Source organism: Xylona heveae (assembly GCF_001619985.1).
Source record: "Xylona heveae TC161 unplaced genomic scaffold L228scaffold_5, whole genome shotgun sequence".
In the NCBI taxonomy this organism is placed as follows: domain Eukaryota; kingdom Fungi; phylum Ascomycota; class Xylonomycetes; order Xylonales; family Xylonaceae; genus Xylona; species Xylona heveae.
This window is the reverse complement of record NW_017264197.1, coordinates 1,822,220-1,840,354: the sequence shown is the minus strand read 5'-3', so window position 1 is coordinate 1,840,354 and position 18,135 is coordinate 1,822,220. Positions and strand designations below refer to the sequence as shown.

Genomic DNA, 18,135 nt, shown 5'->3' with positions numbered 1-18,135 from the left:
ATATGATCAAAGGTATAGAAACCAACTACTGTGTAAGTTTACCTCGCTCGTTCAAACTCTGATAGATGGACCAAAATGAACGAGATGGTTATGGTCACGTGACCATGGTGGCTACACTGCCGACATGATAAGACGGTAATTGCCTCTGGCCGTTACGGAGTAGCTAGCAGCTATCAATTCCTTATCTGGAACATCAAGCATCGGATCGATTGAATATTGAAATAACTCCTACATATGTTGATGCATCAAACGCTTCATGATATATCCTTCCGGAAAATGCTGATCCCCAAAGCCAATGTCTAACCCAGGACCGTAATTGCCTTTTCGAGTTAGTTTTGACAATTCCTGGTTTCGCGCCTCAATACGAGTAGCTCAGCTTGGTCGCAGGAGAGAAGAGTAGGAATATGATAGATATATGACGACCATATTCTTACATCAAACAGATTCTCCCAAGACGAAACGATTCAGGCCATATGCCAAATGCGAACCTTGGGATGGGTAGACTCAATCTATTTTGGCAGAACGCTTTGACGTCGTGGTCTCTCTTCAGGTGCAAGCATCCTATATTTCGCAACATACCCAGAGATACTCCCTCGGAAACGGATAAATAACTCATACATTATCTTGGATCTTGCCATATTCAGGCAGAGCCCATTTTAGCATCCATTCTGAATCGAGAATTTGCTTGGTAGTAGGGCGATTCTCTGGTCTGAATGAGAGCATCGGCCTTAGCATGTCGAAGAAAGCTTTCCTCTCCCTTGCATCAAACGGCGGCATGTCACTATCTAGCCTAGGCTGTTGCACGCTATCCTCAAACCGATCGTCCCAAGATCGGAAAGGGTTGCGGTTCATTGGCTTACCATCTTCAGTAAATTTCAGTCGTCGCGCCTCCCACCTCCTCCACCATTCAAGTGGCAAAACACCAAGAGCATCGACATGCTCGCAGGTCATATCGTCCTCCGTCGCGAGAAACCCTTCAAATAATGGCCGTTGAGCTATGATAGACCATATGGTACAGGCGAGGGTCCAAATGTCCGATGAAAAAGACAGAGGATCATTTGCCTCAAACCGCACCTCGGGGGGGCGGATGACAAGGGGGGTGTGAGATTCGTATTTCCCTTCTTTTGAAGGGGAAAAGGCTTCACCAAAGTCTGTAAGCAAGATCCTGGTCTCTGAAAGTGTGATTCTCTCACTCGCTTCCCCTAACCATATGGGCGCAATGCCGTGGGATGGGACACCAGGCGGAAGCGGATTGCTATCTAGACGAACAACTGGGTCGAGTTCCGGTGCTCCATATTTCTCATATAATTGTTGAAGTGAGAGCTGGTCAAAATTGGGCGGAACTTTGAGAAGAATGTTGCCGAGGTGAAGGTCTCCATGGACAATTCCTTGGGCATGTACATAATCCACAACAAGAACGAGTTGTGCAGCCAATGACCGGGCTACGTCGAGCTGGAATAAGCGGATCCAGGAGCCATCTTTCACCCCGGAGAGGCTAGCACTTGCTGGTGCTGTGACGTAGCAAGCATGATTGCCATTTGGGCCATGAATGGTGAACCTATCTAGAATTGAAGGGACCATCATATTCCCTGGATGGTTGACTGAAGGACAATGAGGACGAGTGAGCATGGAAATAATGTCCACTTCCTTTGGATTTGCATTTGCTGTGCAAACTTTTACTGCAACGTATTTATTGAATTTTTCATCACGGGCCAGCCACGCAGTTGAATAAGACCCATATCCCAGCTTATGAACAACTCGATATCGACCGTTAAAGTGATCTCCAATTTGAATGGGGTGATAGCCCCCTGGTCGATAGTTCTCAAGTCTTTCGACCCCCTCCAGAGGCTCGTAAAGAAGACGCGTATCAAAATCTTCGTTGGTCTCCATCAATTTGAATGCAGTGAGAGTCAACGCGCAGTGAGGTTGGCTATGATGAAGCAGTGGCATATGCCCCTTACGAAGGGCAGGAAAAATGGTTGGGGAACATAAATAATGCGGGCGCAACAACCGAATGGCCAGTGATAACAATTGACTCATCACCGTATTACACGGAGACTTTGAGCCAAAACAAGTTCGATAAAGGAGATGAAAATATCTCACAATACTTTTGAGTTATATCGCTGGCGTGAGACATATGCTCATGATGAAATGTAACGTGACACGCGCTAACCAGCTTCGAGAAGGTTCTGGTCAATGATTGGGTGGAGCGGGTGTCACAGTCGGGTCTGCATGTGGGTTTGAAAGCTACTCCGTAGTTTATTTGACAAAACGAAGCATGAAGAAAGGAAAAGGCTACTATCTACCTATACAGTTCTGCCCGTTTAAATACTTGGCAGGGATGGGGCTCGCTTAGCGTGCACGGTCTATTTTCCAGCACCAGGTAACCCCTGGTGCGGTCCAGCCTCGTCTCATAGTCACTGGGATCTCAGTCGTTGATCCATAGCCCTAGTAACCTTTATACTTGAATGAAATAGAATTTCACAGGTTTTATGCTACTAATCTTGAAACTAGTAATAATAGTAAAAAGTAGAAGGGAAAGAAAGAAAAGAAAGAAAAAAGAAAATTAAAGTAATTCTAAGAAATCTAATAAAAAATAATAAAAAATAATAAAATCTACTCCAAGTTCTTAGGCAATTCTTTATATTTAGTAAAAAAGGAAATGTAAAACAACAATGCTGTTCCTGCCTGATAGGTAGGGTCCCGATGGTCATTGAAAATCTGTCATTCTTTTTAGAGTACTCTGCACATGAATTCATTATTTTATTTCCAGGCCCAAACAGACCTGACCGATCCAAGTCTAGCGGTTACAAAAGTCCATTCGGTTCCTTGATTCGTCGCCGAGGGAACCTCGGTACAGGCCATGCCACTCTTCCCGAAATGGAAATCTGATTGGTGGGCATGAATAGGTGTCTACGTTGTCCGGGTAACCCCCAATCGATACCCAATCACGTTAAAGATCAATCGACTGACTAATCAATCGTGACCTTCCTCTTCCAAAGATAAAAGAATCAAGAGGAGACCTAGTTTAACCATGTCATATTACTCTTTGATGATTCCAAGCAAGATGCTTGATGAAGGCAAAGGCAAGAGGACTAATGCATCATTTTCGTGCGCAATTTTCCGAGCGTTGGGCATTGGGCCACGCTCTGTGGGGGTGGCGATGACCGGTGGGTTTGGATGCCTGATCGGCCACTCCTGCACCCTTCAACCGTGAGATGTGAAACGTTGTCTGCCAAACGCAAACGTGTCCGAACGGCAAAGGATCAATCGGCTGCTGCATTAAATAAATTTCTCTCGTGATGATGCTGATGCAATCTCTTGCTGTGGAAGAAACGTAGATGCTTTGCCTGACCAATGCAATGGTTGCCCTAGTTATCGACGTGAGGTCTTGGAGACGATTCCAGGCGTCGCCAAGGCGATGTGCCGCCTCGTGCCAAGTGGCAATTGAGCCCTGTAGGCCATTTGATCCGATTTGCAAAGCTATGCGCAGACGATAATGACAGTAGAGAAGAAACATATTAAAGTCACCTCCGACCTGCATATACATATTCGTGGGCGCTGGCCGGATCGTAGAAGAATTCTCAGAGCAACCATCGGTCAGGCAACCTATCTCTATACAACACGTTCCCTCGAGCCTCGCGGAATAAGTGAACCATTTCGACCTTTCGCTTTCCGCTACAGAGGATTTTCATTCAGATAGTGCAATTCTCGTTCCAGAAGGTATCTGTTGTCTATCGATCCCGCAACTCTCTGCGACTATATTTCTTCAAAGGCCGCATTGACTGCCGATCAGGGACTTGACGCTTAATTCCTTGCTACGACAATTGAAGCGGATCACTTGAATTCCTACGGATTCCTACTTTATCGTCTGTTTTCCCGAAATTTATCCGGGTGGACGACGAAAACGACGGTACAACTTGCAAATTCTACCAATTGATTCCCTCACGCGTCGGTGCTGGTCGCCACACTGGAGCAGCTGTACAGAAACTCTGCAGACGAAAAGCGGGTACGCTCCACATCTCGGTCAAATCCACCGAATATTGTCGTTTCACTACGAGCCCTCGGAGTGTTTGCTCAGCTGCAACTGATTTCTCGGCATTTGTGCAGCACCGGCAGCCAATAATTCATCAGAGTCGTTTTGACATCATCCGCGACCATTGCTCGCAACTCTCTCCCAAACTTTGTCCCGGAATATTCTCGAGTGTTGTGGGGCTTAGTTATATCTCACTCTCTTGGGAGAGAGATCATCTTGGCAGAGTCCCACGTGGGTGACTCTCCCCGAGCAACAAGCCGACCTGTCGGTGAAAAGAAAAGGACCGACTCATCTTGGTTATATTGCGACAGATGGACCCTTGGGATTCTTGATAACTATTTGAAAACCTGCGATCCCTCGATCCAGCCTTATGCGGGCGGCCCGTTGCGCTAGCTATTATCATTTGTTCCGAGCAGCAGAAACCCCGCTGACGTGAGCACCCCACCTACATCATTCATTGTCTCTCGTCCAACGACTTCGCTATCGTTACTTTTTTTTTTTACCCCCTCGCGCTTTTACTACTGCAAAGAAGGGAAAAAATTCTCAGCCTCCTACATTCTTCTAGAAAGTTCAATTCCATGCCGGACATGGACACCTCGCGATATTATCGTCCCGTCTCACCCTCCCGCCGCTTGACCAATCCCATGCGTGCCTCGACGGGTACTGTGGGAGACTTGCACGGATCCTACGACCCCTATTATCATCATTCGTCTCCTCGAACCAGTCGAGATGCGTTTACGAACCCCAGGAGCAGCGCAGAACGGGTAGATGACGCACACCATGCGGTTCCTCGGATCTACAAGGACCAAAGCCCTCCGTCAGCTCAACTCCGCGAATATCGCACCCGCCCTCGCCGGTCGACACTCGAGGTACCAAATCCTCGACATTCGTTGAATTCTCTGCCTTCGCGGTCCCCCACACGTGCTCGACCTATCGTCCATGCTCCCACAACGGCACGCACGTCCAGTCCCCTGGCACGCACCTATGACTCAGCCGACGACGAAGCATATTATTTGACCCCGGCTTCGGCTGCCAGACGGCAGCACCGCCGTATCTACAGCGTTGATGGCCATCACCAGGTCAATCGCCTTGGGTCAGATGATGAAAGTCGAGAGCGGGTTCGTCGAGCCGCTGAAAGGGGCTATCTACCGACAAAGCGTTATCCGGGCGAGAGGCAACGAACGAGCCGGTACGATGAAGGCGATTATTATGGCTACTCCTATACCGATCCTAAGGAGCAAATGTACCGAGATACTGCTCCGCGGAGACGGTCCCGGCGAAGCAGCTACGATGGTGCCGGCAGAAACGGTACCTGGAGCATGTCTGCGCTCGAGGGGACCCTTCCGAGAACCTCGGTCACCCGTGAAGCAGGCCCTCCGCCTTCGACTCGAGGATTTGATAAGATTGCTCGGTCCGAGAGTCTGAGAGGTCCTACGCGGCCATACGCATCAGAGCGATCCTCTCGTGACTATATCGACGGCAAAGCAGCCGAGATATATGACGCGCCGTCAAGCCGAACACACCGACCTGTAGCAGTGCACCAAGACCACGACCGAGCATACCCATACAGAGACGACGAGCCAGATATCCCGCGCCGAAGCCGCCCCGCCATCGATGACGATGTGGAACGAAGAGGGTTCGGTATTCGCACGGGCGGGCCTGAGCACACCTCGCCACGAAGCAGTAATCGTGAGCTGTATGCTCCTTATCATGCCGACGACGAATACTACGGCAGATATGCCCGCGATCCTCGCGACTATGAATATGACCAGGATTACGACTACGATTACAGAGGGTACGACAGGGATCGAGGATCTCATAGATATGAAAAGACAACTCACGGAAGCGACGAGGACTCCAAGGATAACCATGGCAGACACAGTCGCGAATCAAGCGACGAAGAAGCTCGCGAGAGGCGTCGACGAAGGCGAGAACAGCAACACCGCGAGAGTGACGCCTTGGAATATGAAGACCGTCGCCGAGCAAGCGAGCGCGACAGCGACCGTGACCGAGATAGGGACAGCGACCGATCGTATGATTCTGGAGACCGCCATCACCACCATCATCACCGCCGTCACAGAAAGCACCACGACCGGGACTCTGGCGACGACACCGATGCCACGAGGGCCAGCAGATCCGAGAAACCGCTTCAGATTGTATCTCCTCCTGAAAAGGAAAGAGAAAAAGGAAAACAGCTGGCGATCAAAGAAGCCGCCGAGGCACCTATCAAAGGTATCCTCAAAGAGCCTACGCAAAAGTTTCCCGAAGATCCAGCACCCATTCGCGAAGGCGTCGCACCGCTCAAGGAAGCAGGCAAAAAGGGCATACCGCCAACCGCACGATGGACAAAAATCGACCGTCGGCTGGTCAACCCGGAGGCACTCGAGGAAGCACATGAACGGTTTGAAGAAAGACTCGACTATGTCATTGTCCTGCGCGTCTTGACCAAGGAAGAAATTCAAGTCCTCGCAGCCAAGACGCAGCAACTCAGAGGTACCTTTTAGTCCTTTCCCCAATGCATCCAAATTTATTGTCCAGTATTCTGCGAATAATCAAATTACTGCATTCTATACATATGCTAACGCAGTACGCCCTCGTGCAGACGCCCGCTACGAGCGCGAACGCCACGACCGTCGCCGTCGTCACGACGAAGAAGACCGCACTCTGCGCGCCATCGAAGCCGGGGAAGCTACCACTGCTCCTCCTTCTTCTCTTCCAGCCATTGAGCCCGCTCCAAGAGACGCCCCAGGTACCGGCGCTACTGCTGCTTCTTCCGCCTCTGCAGCTCCCTCTTCAAAGCGCGTCATTGTCGAGCAGCAGCACCCTTCTTCGTCGGCGGCTGCGACTGCCGGATCTTCATCAAATGCTGCCTCTGCAAACTCAAGTCTCCCGCCGGCTTCGCTGCGCGAGAATCCCTATGTCCCGGGCACGTATACGGGCTACAGACGCAACCCGCCACAGCCAACGACCATGTCGTCCTCGTCTGGGTCACGGCAGAATCAATAGTATGTTACCCTCTACTTGTTACCCTTCCACTTTTTTTTTGTTATCTTGCATGTTGATTCTACCTTGTTATCCCATTCTTTCTTGTTATCCCATTGTGTCTTACCATATCATGTCTATCACATTGACACCTCGTTTCCCCCTTCCCATTCGCACCGTCACTCCATTTATACACTCTCTAACGTTGTCTCTATTCCATAGCTGACCGGTGATACAATTGAATCATAGTTATGTCTCCGGCGCGCGCTGATTAACTTGATCGACTTGCTTGCATTGATTCATTTCATTGCATTGAGTCTGACACTCTGTCCAGATTACGTCCCCTATTCTCGATTAGTTTCAGTCTAATCTTGTATTTTTTTTTTCTCTTCTCTTTTTCCCTCCTTCTATTCTCACTCCTCTTCGCTTTCTATTTTCTCTTATCATTCTGTCTTTCTCTCATCTTCCATGTTCCAAGTTCCAAGTATTGTTCGAGTTCAGACTCCAAGTCCAGAGTCCAGAGTCTATAGTCCAGAGATATCCCAGATTCCCAGATTCCCAGCCTCTTTTGTCCATTGTGTCCATTTGTATAAAAGCTTCCAAAAATATAAAATGAACAAGTTCAAGTTCAAGTTCAAGTTTACATATTATATCTACGGTATACAGTATACTCTGGGCCTTTGAATTTCTATACTCTGCGAGACTCTGTCTGTGGCTTTGGCCTTATATACTCTGTAAGAATGTCTTTGGCTTTGGCTTTGGCTTTTAACTTTATATATACTCTGTAAGACTGTGCGACTGTGCCTTGACACTGTACACAATTGTCTTTGACACATTACACTGTTATACAATCTCAACTTGTCAAGTTTTTAACCACTTTATGAACATATGATTATGATGCATTGATGCATTGATAAGACAAGTTAACTAGTCAATGACAATACCATAAGATGGTCACACCTTTTACTTGCATCTCAATTGATCATATTGTGATTTGTATTTTAATGATTTAATAATCTAGTGATTCAATGACCCAGCAATCTAAGAGAGGCTACTCCTGGAGCAGAGTCATGAGCTAGTATGGTAGTACTAGTATATGTGGTTGACATTTTGGTACACCCACCTAGCAACACACACGTACATACAGGACACAGAGAGAGGCGGTAAACTAAAATTAGTATTATCAGGTCATCAATCGACAAATAAAAGGGCTGGGGGACAAAAATTCAAAGAAAAAATAAAAAAGACGGGGGGGAATAAGAAGAAGGAAAAGAAAGTTGATAATTAAGATCGAAATGATAAGATATAAATAACAAAAAGACGTATATAAATATATAATGAGAAAAAACCAGAAAAGTGGAAAAATAAAATAAAATGAAAAAGGATATAATACTCGACAACTGCCCCCATTACATTACAAAGTTTCCCAGGAATCTATCCTAGACTTGCAATTCATTACCTGTGCCACAATGAGTTAAATATAGACATTCAAACGTACAGACATGCATACATACATTTCCCATCTTTGCCCGAGCAACATTGAACTTTACAATCTTTGTTTGATACATTTAGAAAAAAAAAAAAAAAAAAAAAAGGGAAAAAGAAAAAGAAAAACATTATCACCAACCCGGTTAACGAGGCTCATCATCTTCACACACAAAGCACTTCCACATGCTTCTTCTAACACGGGAAAACAAGAAAAATGAAAACTCAACATGCCCGCTTTCCGCTCTGCTCTAAAGGGGAGAAAAAATAAATGAAAATAAAATAAATGAATTGGATTCCTTGCCCATCCTTTAAACAAATCCGTCCCAAATGCCCATATGCCAACAACTATAGTCCGGTTACCCATATTTCCGCTCTGCAATGTGCAATAGAACAATGCAAATGAAAAGAATAAAATAAAATAAAATAAACACAATCGAAGAAGCTGAATGAGCTCAAGTCGGTGTAACAAAAACAAAATTGAAAAAGAAAACCGAGATGATAAAGCTTCCTGCGCAAATGTCTCAAATGCTATATATCACAGATCATTGAACCGAAAGTCACATGTCAATCTCACAACCTAAGGCGAAGAATGTCGCTTGCTCCGACGATCTCGCTCCATCCATTTTCGCTTGCCGACTCGGGTTTCAAAATGCGGTGGGACAGTTGACACGTCTTGACCCGCAGCAACCATGGTGCTTCTCATTTTATTCCGATACGCATCCACTGCAACATGTTAGTAACAATTCCACAAATCTAGATATAGAACGAAACGTACAAGCTCTTTGAAGGAAAATGGTCCGTCCTGCAAAGACTCTGCTTTGACTCCAGCTCATCCGGTATCCCATGTCATTCAATGTGAGCTCCTTGCTTCGCCGTCGTTTCCCCAGACAGGGGGTAGGGACATCCACCTCGGATCCGTCGAGCATTGGCACAGGGACAATTGTCCGGCCCTTGGTGGGTCCATCTTCACCCGAATCTTCTTCATCGTCAAAGAAGCGGCTGCCTCTCGGAGTACTCGGTGGCGATTGCATTTGCATGGGAAAGTATGACCGAGGATAGACGGAATTCGTCTTGCGGTAGGAATCAGGAATCTCATTCATCTCTACCTGGTCCAGGGTAACGCGAACTCGGACGCGGGTGCCACGGTGCGGGTCATCTACTAGAATAAACTTGCGACGTTTGGCTTCGGGCACGTCTCCAAACAGTGCGACCGTTTCGTCATCCTCGGACTTGGTTGCAACGGCGGAAGCAGTGGCGGTTGCGTGGGCTGAGGCAGCACCATGTCGGCTCATGTGGTCGACCCCATCGTGGACCGAGGGAGGCATGGAAGGGCCTACACTCGAATTGGTCGGATAGTTGGCGTAGCCGTGAAAGACTTGATTATGACGTACACCGCTGTTGTGTGATCCAACTGTTTGATGCGTTAGGAAGGTTTCGTGAATAGTCCGATGCAAGATTGTAATAGTAGCGATTATGAGCTATAGCCAACACATGCGGGGGAATCAAACAAATTAGCCTACAAGCCCCGGGATAATGAAATGAAAATGAGAAAAAGACGAGAGAAGATATTGTACATGCTCAATCGCTTCACAGTCCAAATAATATGTTCTCTCCTTCCACATAGCAGAAAATCAAAAAAAGATCATGGCACACTCAAACCGATAAATTTGTCAATAAGCCAAAAAAAAAAAAAAAAAAAAAAAAAAGGAAGAAGGAATGGAAAAAGAAGGGGGGGGGAAACAAATTACTGAAAGCATATGTGCTGACAGCATTCATTGCACATGGTGAAACATACCGCTAACATCTTCGCTGCCGGCTGGAGCCGTAGCATCATGCTGCGCATGGTGGTGATGCAATTGCGCACCTCCCATTGCCAGTGGCGGCCCAGGGACGGGTCGCGCACTGCCAGCGGCAGGAGTCGCCACAGGTGCAGCAGGACCAGGACCACTGGGACCAGCCATGTGATTCGGGTGCTGCGTTGACGCTACCTGCCTTCGGTTGTTGATCTTGGCCATTCGGCGTACGCGTCTGCTCCGCAACCGCGGATCTTGATTGCTATTTCTCCAGCTGTCCACGGCACGCTGAATCAATCCACGCTTGCCCCGCAAACAGGGGTTTAGCTCTGCCAAAGCCCAGCCCACCGTGTTGCATTCGGTCTCATAAACCAAACGATTGCCCCGGTATTGGTCTTTGGCGCAGCACGCGCGTGGATAAACGCAATTCTCCGTCTTGAACTCCTGGCTCAGACTATCAACATTGACCGACTCCACATCGCATCGAATTGTGTATTCCATCTTGACGCGGTCACGAGAGTACTCAAACGCAATCCATTGGACGCCATTATTGTCCTGCCGCACCACGAGCGGAGTCGTCGCTGGGATCGGACCGGGCGCGGCATTTGGATTGACAGCCGGATTGTTCGATTGGTTTCCGTGCATGCCACCATTCGCACTTGAAGGGGGCGCGCTGACTGGTGTCGACGATGCTCCAACACCAGAAGGAGGACGCTGCAGAGGAGCTTGGGCCAGTTTTGTGCGAGGACTCTGGTTCATGGCCGCCGTCACTGGACTGTGTGTGGTCGGGTGTTGCAGCTGCGGCGGCGCTTGGGGATGTGACATCAGGAGCGGCTGAGAACTCAAGGGGTGCTGTTGGGGCGCCGGGTGCTGAGCGTACGGCGAAGGGTTGGTCGGTGCCATTGGCGGATATTGCGGGTATCCGGCATACATGGTGTGAGGAAGTTGCGGAGGAGGCTGCGCGTATAAGCTCCGGCCATGCTGATCATGGCTCTGCGGAGACGCAACAGATGCAGGAGAGTTGGACTGGGGCGTATGGTAGATGGGCGGGTACGCCGGGCGATTCATATGTGCGGCCGCCATTAGATCAGGTGTTTCTATAGGCAAAGACAAAAAGAGGATCAGTCCATATCATTGCAGGTCAGGATTGTATCTGAACAAACGCGCAAGCGTTGGCAGCAGCAGCAGCAGCAGCAGCAGCAGTGTGTTATCGCCTCCTTTCGCAGGCGCAACCCGCCGCATGGCTCTGCATTTGGTGCAAACCGTTATAGAGAAGAATGTGTTTTCCTTACCGGCAGACGAATATGCACCCGTTACACTCGAAGTACTGTAGGGGCTAGGCTGGGCCGAGAAGAAGGCGTTCTCGGATGGCTGATGTCCGCCAGGTCCTGACGGGGTTTGGGCAAACGATGACGGGGGAGGCGGGGGTTGGTGCGCGTGTTGCGACGGCCCGTGAGTCGCGGCGTGTGGGGATCTGAAGGCGCCTTGGTGATGCGATTGCAGCGGCTGAGTCGGTGGGAGTTGACTCTGTGGAGGCACAATGCTAGGAGGTCGAGAATGTTGAATGTGCAACGGCGGAGGGGGGCCCTGCTGCGAGTGGTGGGGGTGATGCTGTTTGTGTTGAAGAGTTGTCAGTTTCCCCGGAGTGACAATGGCAAATGACAAGCAGCAGCGTTCGCGCGCGAATCCAAAGACGGCAAACTTTGAAAGAACACCAGCGACACGAAAGCCAACATGCAATTCAAATGCAGGTGCGAACAAAAATGGTGAAGAAGGAGAATGAGAAGGTGCAATGAGGTAACGACAGACGCGACTGAAGAGCCGACGTGAACAAGGTGATTGTTGACCCCTCGGTGGTCGGCGCAGAGAGCTTCAAGGGTAACTAAGCTTGGGGGGGGGAAGAGAGCTAGAGCGCGCAATAAGATGGCAATGAGCCGCCGGCCAGACTCATGAACCAGGGGACAAGGGGTGGGGGGGGGGTGAGTGGAGGAGCCGGCGAGATCAAAGACAAGGTGCTTTGGACGCGGAGGATTTTGGGGGGAAATGTCGAGCCGATAAGTGCACCTCGAGAGGGAAAAGATGCCAAGCGAGTCGGGGCAGTTCGGCAGGATAAGGTGATGAACAGGGATAGGGGGCGTAAATAGATGCGGAACGACGAGGGAAAGGTGGTGTGGACCGGGGGTGGTGGCAGTTGTGCTAGGTGGAGAGAAGGTGGAGCCGGTGCAGCATATGTGTTTGTTTTTCGTATGCGGATGTTTTGAAAAGACGTGTGCGTAGGTGTATATGTAGGTGTGTGTGTGTGTGTGTGTGTAGAGTGGAGTGTGTGTATATGTGTGGTGGAAGTAAAAAGAGGAAGTAACATGAAAGAAGAAAAAAAAAAAAAGAATAAATAGGATATCGCGGGTAATGATGTGTCTGTGTGTGGGAAAAAAAGACAAGAGGGAAGAAAGAGCGGACGTGAGTGCGGGAAGACTTGGGTGGTGGTGGTTTGGGGGTAGCGCGAACAAGGAAAAGACAAACAGTTTGCTCTGCGTGGAAAAGAGTGCGGTGTAGCGTGGAGAGTAGCGTGGGTTGGGGGGGTGTGTGGGTGAAAGTGTGTGTGTGGTGTGCGTGTGGTGTGTGTGTGTGTGTGTGTGTGTGCAAATGACTGACTTGAATAGGTGCGCAATCAAAAGCAGAAGGAGATTGGGTTGTGCAGAAAAGTTTCACCCATTCCGAAATAGGGTCTCGGTAAAGGGAACCAGAAGAAAAAAGAAAAGGGTCATACCATGAAGCGAGACGTGAACCCACGTTAGGTGGGACAAGAAAAAAAGAAGCTCGACAAGGGAAAAGGGAAGGAAAAGCCAAATAGAGAAAATAAAGGGCTGTAAGGGTAGGTACCTCAAAGGCGGCGACCGCAGATGAGAGGCTCTAACAGGCGTAGGTTGGTGTAATCGTAACGCTGGTGGCAGCAGTAATAGCACCACTGGTGAAGAAGGTGGTGGTAATAGTGGTGGTGCTCGCCTTGGTGGTTCGGCCGTGGCGGTGGTGGTTGAGGTAGACGGCGCGCCTCATACGAACGCGAGTCCGTGTCCAGATAGGAAGATCCTGATAGCAAGGGGGAAAAAAACCAATGGAGCGCAACTTGTCACGCCTCAAACGCAAGATCGATGCAAAGACAAATAACAAGAAATGCAACAGGGCAAGGATGAATCCGTCTCGAACGCGTCGAGGAGTACGCTGCAAGCACGACGATGGGCTGGGGTGAAGGGGGAAAAATGGAAAATAATAATTAAGAGAGGCAGTAAGCCGCTCAGGTAATGATGTAGTGGTGAAAGGGCCCCAAGAGCACAATGACAAAGAGGAACAAGAAGAGGCAGGCGCAGACGCGGATGCTTGACGCTGATGCCGAATGCCGATGCAGATGTACAGTACAAGTAGATGCAGATGCAAAACGCTGGCGCCGGGGGGGCGGGGGGGCAAAAGGGTGGCGGGCGTATAGAGATGCAAGGCCGTGTCTAGTAGATGTGGACTGGAGGTACGTTGATTGAAAGAGAAGAATTGGGCACACAGACAACGCAAGTGCACGGCGAAAAAAATCGGCCTCAATGGTCGGGGGGGTGGCCAGCAAAAAACGGATGCTGAGACTTACAGGATCGTCCGCCACAAGGAGCCGGCTCTTCCTTATACCCTCAAGGACCAGGTCCCTCGTCGCCGCGCGGGAAGCCTAGGTCAACGCTCGACGCGAACCCGGCCATCCGCGCTGCACCAAAGAGCTCTCTGCTTGGCTAATGGCGGCCGAGCCTGCATATTGGGGTGTGGGTGGGTTTAGTCGGAAGATGGGTGTGTAGGCGGATCGAAGGACGGACGGAGAGATTAGGAGGGTTCCTAAGAGTGTGGGCAGGCAGCAGGGGGACGATGACGGGGCCAAACAAGAGCAAAGGAGCCACATTATTGCATCAAGAGCTCCATCAAAAGCGGGGGGACGAGGGTTAGGTGGATTCTTTTGCGATGCTCTTGTTTTTTTTGATGATGATCAAATACTGTAGATGGACGAGCCAGGACCTTGTGATGATGATGGCTATTGGGCACAGTGTGAACAGCGCGCGCGCGCGTGGGTGTGCGCGAGCAAGAAAGAAAAAAAGGACACGAGCGAGAGCGAGAGCAGGGGACAAGGGAGCAAAAGATGGGGAAGGAAGAGAGAGAGAGGTACAGTAGTGACTCGTAGCAGCAGCAAGCAGCGCAACGGAGCAAAGAATCGCAAGAAAGAGAATGAATCGAGCTCTTTCCTTTCGATCGCGGTCGTGGGTCTCATTGACAAAAGAGGAAAGGTCGATGGAGCAGGGATACGATCGTGTAAATTAATTTACAAGAGAAAGTGGGTAAAAGGGAGTGGATGGCTGAGGGATGACTGCCAGCCCTCTAACGAGATTTGGATCAAGTGCAGACTGATTGGGGGAAATGAGCAGCGTGGTCGAGGCGTGCCATGGTGCCACTACGCAGACGCCTCGGTGAAATAAACTCAAAACTGCCCAAAACGCCCAAAGACACGACTCATGTCGGCCGAGTTCCGCACCGTCGGGGAAAAACAGGCCCATCAAAAAGAGCAATAGAATGGGCCATGGGACGAAGCGGGATCGAACTCGGTCGCTTTGTTACTTGTGCCCTGTGCTAAACCAACTTTGCACTGGAGCAGTATCTATTCTTAACCATCACTCAGTGTTATTTCGCGCATCGTTATTGCACGAAAGCACAATCTGGGCAAGAGCAAAACTCAATGCTCGCCGTTAGTGGTTGGAAAACTAGCCGTCAACTCCCAAAGAAAGAAAGTCACAAGTATATATCTTTGAGAAATCTTGTTCGGAGGCACCAATAGTTCCATTTATTCGCTCCTCTTTTCTTCTCCTGCGTCGTCGATTGCTAGTAGTTCCCCGCTGAATTTTGTCGCGGGCCAATGGTTGGGGTGCAATCGGTGGGAGAGTCCGCAGCCGTCACCACGACTTCCTCAAGTCGTTTACTAATGGCAAATTTCTTGATTACAACACGGTTTCTGGTTTGATTACCACGGACGTAAAATCTCGGGGTTAGGTAGCTCCGTTAACCACACGCACAATCTACTTGTCAGCGAAAGCGACAATTGTATGCGGCAGCAGGAGAAAGAGCAACGCCTCCCCACTATCGCGCATCTGCTGTGCCATCGTTCATCGTCGCCATTGCCTGATCCAATTCATCTCAGGCCACACAACTCCGCGATCGAGCAAGGGTGGCAATGGACTAGCGGGGTGTGTTTGGAGTGGATCAGAGGGCGAGAACAAGGAAGGCGCAAGTCTACCTGCTCTTTCTCCAGTAGTAACTCTCTACTCCGTAGTCAATCGTCGTTGCCCAAAAGACAAAAAGGCACGGGATGGATGACGGGTCAAGGATCCAGGGTTGACGCGATCGAGAGCGACGACGCGGCCAACCCGTTCAAGCGATTCCTTTTTCGGGTTTGGACTCGTTCAAACATACCTGGCGCAGTACTCGTACTCTCCCGTCACCTCACTCCGGACAGCTAAGTAACCCGTCTACTCACTTAGCAAAGGGCCAAACGGTCGCTCTAACCTCCCTCGGGTCAAAGCCCCGCGACGCGTTTCCTTGATGGGCTCAGCGTCCCGAAGTTATGTCTGCCTTAAAGGAGCGCTGGGCCACAAAGCTAATAATCGGCCAGAGACTTGAAGGTACTTACGTCCTCGTCTGCCGCTCTGTCTTTTGCTTCGGGGCCGAGGACGCCTACGAGGAGTGGGTCGTTTGACGGCCTAAAGACCTCCGGAGGCTCCGTCAAAAGCACCAGCAATGGGGCTGAGAAGCTGTTAGCTAAATGTTCCCATATTCGCCTATGCCGTGGTATTCATCAATAATCACGATCCCTAGGGGACACCTTTTCCCCATCAACTAAGCTGAGCGAAGAAATCTCTAGACAGAAAGAGCACAATATGCAAACTGAGCTAGATTATGCCCCCATTCAACATAGGGAAAGTAGAATGGCTCCGCTCTAGCGGTTGAAGCTGGCAAGTTGTCACGGCGCATTCCGCAATTCAATTCCCTTATATTTTGATGGGGTAGTCATTGACGGAGGTTAGAGCCTTGATTGTACGTCAATGATTGGGTTATTGTTTGTCACACAATGGCGATGACGCAAATGATCATCGTAATATGTCGCTTTGTTACCTCCTTCTGGAGGGTCGGCAGGATGATGATACTTTGCCCCTTTGGCCCCCATCAAAACACAAAGGAAGCTGCTGAGTGCGTTTGTCTCAGAAAAACGAGGCGCGGGCGATATTTCTCACGTGCGTGCCATGTTTGGTGTAACTGCCACGGGGAAGTCAGACAAAGAAGGGGTGCACCTGACAAGTACCACAATGTACCGTTAGTGCGACCCCTGCCTGTCGAACGGAGATCTATCACAAGACTGAATCTGAAGCGTAGGCTGGGCCTGATACTTTCACAAGCTGTTCAGTTCTTAAGATTCACCTATTTCTCGTTCTAGAGGTTGCCTGTGACTTCCACGATGGTATGGACTGGCGAGACGCAGCTCCAAGGATATTGACCGGGCTGCAGACGCGGGGAATAGTTTAGATGGGATGCTGGCCGGAGAGATAGAACTATACTGCGTAGTGCTCGCCAGACAATATCTGGTTACAAGGGAGCATGTGCTCATCAAGCTTTTTCGTTTAATGGGTGAGAATAATACCGCCGTACTATTGAAACATGCATGACCGGCAGATTCTCGGCCAAAGTGCTGCCCCTTTGGGGAGCTTCTTATTATTATTGAAGAGCGGCAGGTGCGCCCAAAGTTTCAGGAAGCTGCAGCTCAACCTCCGTAATGACCTTCTGCAAGAGAAAAACACAGGGAAATTATTTGCAAGCTAGACACAAGTCTACGTTGGTTCAAAACAGAGGCTGCGGCGAGGGCAAGCCATGCCCAGAAGCCAACCGCAATCAAGCTCCAGGCAGTATTCGTGGCCCCCGTTCAAAGCGGGTGGTGCCTTGGTCAATGCTTTCTTTTGCCCGCCTCGGCATTTGCATCGGCTCTCTTATATCTTAGATCTTCTTATCGCCTACCTGAAAAGGGAGAATGCACGGTCCTGATGTGCGCCCGGGGTGTTTTGCAGAAAGTCCGTTCCTTACAGAGTCTGCTGACGGGCGATGCCAACTAGGGCGAAAAGCAATGCTCCCATCGTGTTTGTAATGCACCTATTGTCTTAGCAATGGCTAGCTGTGCAACCCATGTTTAAACTATTCGTGAAGAGCAAAGAGGTAAGGTAAGCATTTTAACCAGTACATTTTATGTTGATACTTGTTTGATCTCCTGTTCAAACGTAGAGTGTGTGTTCATTTCCGAGCAATTAAGGTACGAGTGTGGAAAGAGAGAATGTGAAATCTCCACAGGTTAAAGTAGACCGATGGATCAGGGAATAGTTGGCGAACTGCTCGGGTACCCCCGGTGATGATTGGTGGCCCCTCTAAGTATGTGCTGGGCCGACCCAGTTAAACGTGACCAGCGGCGAGTAGGCTAAGCGTTAACTGACCGGTTAGTTGTCCATAATCTACATCGAGATAACTAGAATCTCTTTTTAATCCAAGACCTTAGATACCACTTATGCGAAGCAGGACCTTACGTAGCTCGACCTTTACTTTGAGCCGGCATGAAAATCCGTGTTGCTGAAATGTAACATGGCATCTTATCAAGGTGTGGGAATCAAGCTTTTCGCGGATCAGGAAGGCGGCAAAATTCGACTGATCGAAGAAACGTTCCGGTTTTTCAAGCGACGGGGCCACTCATGATATCAAGCAGAAGGAACGCAAGCCCAAGGTTGC

At 49.5% G+C, this 18,135-nt stretch overlaps 4 protein-coding genes across 4 annotated transcripts; 2 read left to right on the top strand and 2 right to left on the bottom strand.

Annotated features, from left to right (window-relative positions):
- Nucleotides 1-145: 145 nt before the first annotated feature.
- Nucleotides 146-2,279, bottom strand: L228DRAFT_247529 (kinase-like protein). Its single transcript, XM_018332659.1, has one exon. The coding sequence runs from the start codon at nt 1,888-1,890 to the stop codon at nt 613-615; it is 1,278 nt and encodes a 425-aa protein (XP_018188637.1). The 5' UTR covers nt 1,891-2,279; the 3' UTR covers nt 146-612.
- Nucleotides 2,280-4,494: 2,215 nt separating this feature from the next.
- On the top strand, nt 4,495-7,458 carry L228DRAFT_142833 (hypothetical protein). The gene is made up of 3 exons (XM_018329194.1): nt 4,495-6,529; nt 6,639-7,041; nt 7,241-7,458. Exons 1-3 carry the CDS (start codon nt 4,615-4,617, stop codon nt 7,242-7,244), a joined length of 2,322 nt encoding a protein of 773 aa, XP_018188636.1. The 5' UTR covers nt 4,495-4,614; the 3' UTR covers nt 7,245-7,458.
- Nucleotides 7,459-8,593: 1,135 nt separating this feature from the next.
- Nucleotides 8,594-13,309, bottom strand: L228DRAFT_261177 (hypothetical protein). The gene is made up of 5 exons (XM_018334311.1): nt 13,067-13,309; nt 11,592-11,910; nt 10,302-11,396; nt 9,282-9,917; nt 8,594-9,229 (listed from the first exon to the last, which is right to left on the bottom strand). Exons 1-5 carry the CDS (start codon nt 13,067-13,069, stop codon nt 9,084-9,086), a joined length of 2,199 nt encoding a protein of 732 aa, XP_018188635.1. The 5' UTR covers nt 13,070-13,309; the 3' UTR covers nt 8,594-9,083.
- A 612-nt stretch (nt 13,310-13,921) lies between these two features.
- Nucleotides 13,922-15,171, top strand: L228DRAFT_247526 (hypothetical protein; the record flags this gene model as incomplete). Its single annotated transcript, XM_018332658.1, has 1 exon — nt 13,922-15,171. A coding segment is annotated over exon 1 (466 nt), but the record flags the coding sequence as incomplete, so codon positions are not given.
- Between the last annotated feature and the right edge of the window lie 2,964 nt (nt 15,172-18,135).

Excerpts from the sequence above, each read along its gene's own strand:
- L228DRAFT_247529 (XM_018332659.1), bottom strand. The coding sequence starts at position 1,890 with ATGGAGACCAACGAAGATTTTGATACGCGTCTTCTTTACGAGCCTCTG.
- L228DRAFT_142833 (XM_018329194.1), top strand. The coding sequence starts at position 4,615 with ATGCCGGACATGGACACCTCGCGATATTATCGTCCCGTCTCACCCTCC. Across the intron at positions 6,530-6,638 it reads CAAGACGCAGCAACTCAGAG|ACGCCCGCTACGAGCGCGAA; the intron begins GTACCTTTTAGT and ends GCCCTCGTGCAG.
- L228DRAFT_261177 (XM_018334311.1), bottom strand. Across the intron at positions 11,397-11,591 it reads GGGTGCATATTCGTCTGCCG|AAACACCTGATCTAATGGCG; the intron begins GTAAGGAAAACA and ends CTTTGCCTATAG. Across the intron at positions 9,230-9,281 it reads CATTTTCCTTCAAAGAGCTT|TGGATGCGTATCGGAATAAA; the intron begins GTACGTTTCGTT and ends AACATGTTGCAG.